Genomic DNA, 6,081 nt, shown 5'->3' with positions numbered 1-6,081 from the left:
CTGTCAGGCTGATATTACTCACAGGAGGCATAAAACAATATTATCACAGATAATTTAATTTCTGCCGCTATGAGAAATCTGTTAAATTTTACATCGTCAGATATTTTACCGTATCAAAATCTTTTTGATTTTGTTGCGCCCTTTTTTGTTAGCCTGGTAGTGTGGTAGAAAAAAAAACACCACCCGCCCTTTAGCTCACCTGCTTAGAGACCAGAAGAGCTTATGCGATAGTAATGCGTCCGGAGTCCGTCCGTCCGTCTGTCTGTCTGTGCAAACAATTTTTCAAAATGCTACTCCTCCTACAGTTTTTGTCTGAATTTAATATAACTTGGCACACAAGTAGACAATACTAAGATACATAATTCTCTGTATTGGTTCTTGATTTCGATAAACGGTGTTGCCGTGGTTACTAAAAATAGAAATTTCTGTGAAATACTTTCAAAAATGCTACTCCTCCTACAGTTTTTGTTCTGATTTCAATATAACTTGGCACGCAAGTAGAGTACACTAAGATACATAATTCTGTATATCGGTTTTTGATTTCGTTGAATGGTGTTGCCATGGTTACTAAAAATAGAAATTTCTATAAAATACATTCAATATGCTACTCCTCCTACATTTTTGGTCTGATTTCAATATAACTTGGACACAAGTAGACTACACTACATAAATAAACAATTAAAGTATATGACTTTATTTTAATTTTGGAAGAGCAAAGAAATTTATATCCTTTGATTCAATGACTTTTCTTTATTGCTACGTTCAAAATTGACCGTAATTTTAATACTGTATTTTATATCATCATGATTATAATTAGTTTACATCTTTCAATTGTTGAATTGTTGGATATTATAACAACTGAATATGGATTATACAATTTTTCTGTCAAATACTCACAAAGTCAATTTCCTTGCCAACAAAATTGAAGTAAATCATCCTAGCTCCTCTAAAATTAAATAATTTTAAATGCATCATAATATTAATCTTTATTGATATAAAGATCTCCAGTAGATGCAAAGCTTTGGAAGATTCAGATGAAGTCTTGTGATGGGTAAGACCAGTCCATAAAAAAACCCTGTTAAAACTATTTACGATGAATCGGAGGAAAGTCTCGTGTTGGGTAGGTCCGGCGGAGAAAGCTATTACCTCTTGTGTTCCATGACCTATTTCAAGGATTAAAAACAAAGTTGTTTCAGATCACAAAGTAATAAGGAAGAATGATAGTGCGATAAATTTTCCATATGTAAAGTAATTAAACATGTTTAAAGCACTGTTACAATGAAAATGAAAACATTTCTAAACCTCAATATAAACATTTTCTTCATAAAGAAAAAAAGAAATAAATAGATTGAATAGACAATGACTTTTCCAAATAAGGGAATACCACTTAGCAATGGGAAATTACCACTGATTTTTTTAACAGTTGGTGACAGAAGCGCTCCACAGAATGTGGTGTACAATTCATTAGAGGCTCCATACAGCCTGGCAGTTCTGCCAGGCCTGGAATTGGTTTTTACTATGTCTCCTTTTTTAAGATGGAGAACAGCAGTGTTGCCTGCGTCAGCGTAAGATCCCTCAGTATATCCATAAGATGAGATAACATAATTTTCATTGTGGAACAGCTCAAGCCAGAAATCCTTTTGAAAAAAATTGTGTTTTCGGAATTTAAAATCTTTTTCATCGTCTTTTTGTCAATATATTAGAAAAAAATAACAATCCTCAAATGAAGATCAGACATTAAGAATAATTTTGAGGTAGTCATTTTCAGTGCTGTACGATTTAAAAAATACCTCTTATCTGCTTACAGTATTTTCATAAGCCAGTGCATGGAAGTGAAACAAGTATGTTCCCTCAACGGGGGCAGTAATTGTTCCAGTTGTGGTGTTGCAGGCACTCCTGATATTTGTGATGGATTTGTCGTAAATTAAAGCTAATCCATCACTTACAGAAGCGTGTTTGGTCAGGATTGCTGAGAGTAATCCTACAGGACCATAGAAGTTCTCCACATCTAGTTCTAGAGAATTGTGGATAACACATATGTCTCCGTGTTTGCTCTGCTCTTATTTTGTATATTGTTTAATTGACGTTGAGATTGAATACTGTTCGTTATTTCCATATCCTTCATGTAGAATCTATGTTTTAATTGTAAACCTGCACTTAAAACATATAGTTGACAAAGTGGTTGATATCAATGCAGACTAATGTGCGCAAAATGAAAATATCAATATTAAGTATGCAAAAAAATAAGGATAATAAAATCATTGTATTTAAAATTTATAGTTGATTGCTAAACAATTCTCATCAACACACATTAATATGTGAACATGGAAATATTGACCATGTTAATGAATTTATGACACCCAAACAAACTTTCAAAGTTTTTTCACAATGGACATCGTATAAGTCTTATATTCAAAATATTCTTTAATTGATCAACATCTTGGAACTAACCGAGTATTGTCAGCAAATAAAAGTTCCCCAGTTATTGTGGTGTAAATCTGATCCGCCCGTCCAAACAGTGCATGGTTATAATTATTGTGGGCTTTCACATACACCTTGTCGCCGGTATTTAAATGTACTATTGCTGCATTTCCAGAGTCTGCATAATCATTTTTGGTATGACCAAAGACTGGAAAAATGTAATTTTTATAAGTTAATCAAATTCAATTCTTTGTTTCAAAAAAAAATTACGAGCTAACCTTCATCGAAGGTTCAAGCCGAAGGTTCAAGTGAACTTTTCTGATCAAAATTTGTCCGTTGTCTGTCGTTTTAATACTTAATACTTAACTTTTTATATTTTCTCCTTCTTTTCAAGAATAACTGGACCATTTTCAACCAAACCTGGTATAGACTCTCCTTAGGTAAAGGACATTAAAATATTTCAATGCAAGGACACGCCCTTCATCCAATGTAGATAACTATATATGGTAAGACAAAGTGAATCTTTTGTGGGGGTATTTAAACCACTTGCGCAAGAACTACTGAAATTTTTGTCAAGAAAAAGTAGAGAAATGATTGGACATACATGTAGTTATAAAGAAGCAGATTTAGGTAGAACTAGTACTTAGATTGTTCAAATCCTGAACCCAGGGTTAAAAATGGTTCATAGTTGCATGGCAAAAAGTAAAAAAAAATGATGAAAAAAAAAACTTAGAATAAATCTTAAAAATCTTCATCAAACGAAATGCAAAAGCCGCTCATGCAAGGCATATTCAAACATGTTCAAATATTGTTAGCAAGGGAATCGAACGGAGCCACAATAGGAGATAAACATATAGCAAAATTCTAAGGCTAAAGATTAGACATATGAAGTGAAATATGCGGAGATAACTACCATATTTTGAGCTCAAAATCCCATTACAAACATTAGAAAATAGGAGCAGGGCAAACACGGACCTCCAAAACATCAGAGGTGGATCAGGCGCCATGGAGAAGTGAGCATTTCCTGCCTACGGCTCACACCCCCTGTGTGCTCCTTGCCATGAGTAGGGAATAATGACAGAAATCTGTTGTCAACTATTTCAGTGTATGAATAATGCCTAATAATCAGTGTGAGAAAAGTCAGACAGCATTTGACTTTGATTTTTAAAAACATACTGAATTTGGTGTGGATTAAGGTGTGAACAATCCAACCCACCATTTCTGGACGGGGATGGTTTTGTATTTGGTCACTTCTATATCTATTTTTTTTAATACTAAACTGTTTTCTGTTTTTATTTTAGCCAAGTTGATCAGGTGAGCGATATGGCCCATAAACCTTTTGTTCTATACAGAGTTTTGACTTACTTGAAGCTATTAATTCGTCAGTTTTCATCATTTCCAGCCAAAGTCTAGAGTCCTCTGCAGTGAGTCCATAAAATGTAAACGCATATAGACCGGGAGTCTGGCAGACAAAGGATCCTTCCGAATCAAAGCTGGCTCCGATCTCAGTTATCCTTTTATTATAGAGAATGTTTTCACCGTTTGACACATGTACGTCTATTGTCTGTCCTTTTGTAAAGGCTGTTGGAGCCTGGATGCTTCCGACAGAACTTTGCGTTTGGGCAACTGAAAGTGAACGAAGATGTAATGAACGAAAAAGCGTGTAAACAATTCAATTAAATATGCCTCTATTTAAAAAGTTATTTTTAGATATTTGAGATCCACTAAGTGATTAATTTTTTAAACCTATCGCTACAAGAAGTAATATGTCAATCCACGTTGCAGACATCTTCTACCTACAAAGAAGAGTAGAACTAAATTAATGTTGAAAATAAAAATTGTATGAACGCTGAAGAACTCTAGTAATGCCTCAAAGATTTGTATTAAAGTCTTTTAAAACTTTGAACATGTTCATTTAGAGTTTTAAGGTACGTGGCTCATTACATCCACAGTTTATTTTAGATTTCAATACAGCACCACTTACAATGTAGAAGTTTTTAGTTTTTGTTTTATTTTAGTGAAATGTTTTATTTCAGGTTTATTATTCACAGAATTTTCAGAACTTTTAGTGTCAAATGATGGGCATCTTCTTAAGACAAGTACACACAGTGAAAATACCTCATAATACCTAATAATAATTTTATTAGAAAAAATAATTTTTTCCTAGAAAACAATTAATGTCATTATCTTTTTAATCTATGCATAAAACATTTTAAAAATGTGTTCTGAAGAAACAAGGAATGTATTTCAATGAATTAAATGTGTCAAATTGAATGAAGAAAGTTTAAACGAAATGAAAAATCCAATTTAAGAAATATTTGGTATAAAAAGTCCACGTTCAAGAGTTATCTTTCCTAATTAGCCAAGCCTCAACACACTATGGAACGTTTGACATTACATCTAAAATTCAGAATAAAGCTTTAAATTGCCAGAGTATACATTTAAATCAATAAAACAAATATATAAATTAACACCAACACAGTAAATAGCGCAATTAAATAAAATTTTAATTTCAACAAGGTTGTAGATTTTAACTCGAATTTCCTCCATACATACATGTCAGTGTTTGATAGAGTTCACTGCATGCATGGCTATAAAAAATTGACATTACTTGTTTGGCGAAGATTTGATTGTTGCTTTCTTTTGTTTCTGCCTAAATGCAATTCTTCTTGGTTAATGCATAATGAATCCGTTACTTTGTTTTCACTGTTTACAACACCGCATGTTTCATCTATTTTTAAAGCGTTTTAAAGGTCAGGGTCATATTATAGAGGTACCTATACAACTCGTCCCCTGTGGAAACCGGTCGACACGATGGAGGTTTATTTTTTTGTGTAGTATGTCATCAAAAAGTGGTGTAATGAGCCTCCTTAAAACTGGTATCTAGAAAATTGAGTGTGTAAGAGACATTTTATTTACGGATACAATTGAATCTTTTGTCTTGACTCAATTACTATGTAAAACTGTAGCATTCGGATTTCAAGAAGAAACAAAAAATAAATAAATAAATAAGAATAATAAAAAGAGATTGAGCATGTCTTTGACGATCTGTTCTCTTCCAATGTTCTTGATTTAGTCAACATTGATGACATGTTATGAAAACAAATTTTAATAAATGAATTATAAAAAAAAAACAACGAAAAGAAAACAAGCTTTACTCTTCTGAAAAAATACAATTGAGAAGCATAGCAGGCATGAAGTTTTAAATATCAGAGGGGCAATTAGGTGTCATGGCGGCGCAAGTATCCCCTGTTGACCGCTCTCATCTGCCGTGTGCACATCGTCATGAAAAGTCATGATCGGGAAAAGGGAAAGAAATCTGGGGAGAGTTTCATATGAAAATATTGATTGAACTGTTTGTATGAAAACGTTATAGTGATCATACTTGATTTGAAAATACAAGTAGTTTATATTTTAAGGTCATTGTACTTGCATCAAACAGAAAATTTGCGAAATGTTATTAAAGTACTGAATAACCAAAAAAGCACAGTACCGCAAGCAAAAAAGCGATATGCCGTTAAAATAGGATTTCACAATCAATAATTTTTTTATGGATTAAAATTGTTTACAATTAAATGATAGAATATAATATTTTTATGTACTAATACTCACTGTTCATCTTGTCTTCACAGAACTGACTCTTGATATTTGATAAGATCT

General features: G+C 32.7%; 1 protein-coding gene across 1 annotated transcript; it reads right to left on the bottom strand.

Annotated features, from left to right (window-relative positions):
• Positions 1-1,092: 1,092 nt before the first annotated feature.
• On the bottom strand, positions 1,093-4,268 carry LOC134270688 (uncharacterized; the record flags this gene model as incomplete). Its single annotated transcript, XM_062752941.1, has 6 exons — positions 4,168-4,268; positions 3,787-4,047; positions 2,456-2,629; positions 1,806-2,017; positions 1,406-1,637; positions 1,093-1,163 (listed from the first exon to the last, which is right to left on the bottom strand). Coding segments are annotated over exons 1-6 (993 nt in total), but the record flags the coding sequence as incomplete, so codon positions are not given.
• Positions 4,269-6,081: the final 1,813 nt, after the last annotated feature.

The sequence above is a fragment of the Saccostrea cucullata genome, unplaced genomic scaffold (genome assembly GCF_032062105.1).
Source record: "Saccostrea cucullata isolate Sc308-1 unplaced genomic scaffold, CSIRO_AGI_Scuc_v1 ctg14997, whole genome shotgun sequence".
Lineage (NCBI taxonomy): Eukaryota > Metazoa > Mollusca > Bivalvia > Ostreida > Ostreidae > Saccostrea > Saccostrea cuccullata.
Note: the sequence above shows the minus strand (reverse complement) of the source record. Positions and strands in the feature narration are given on the sequence as shown.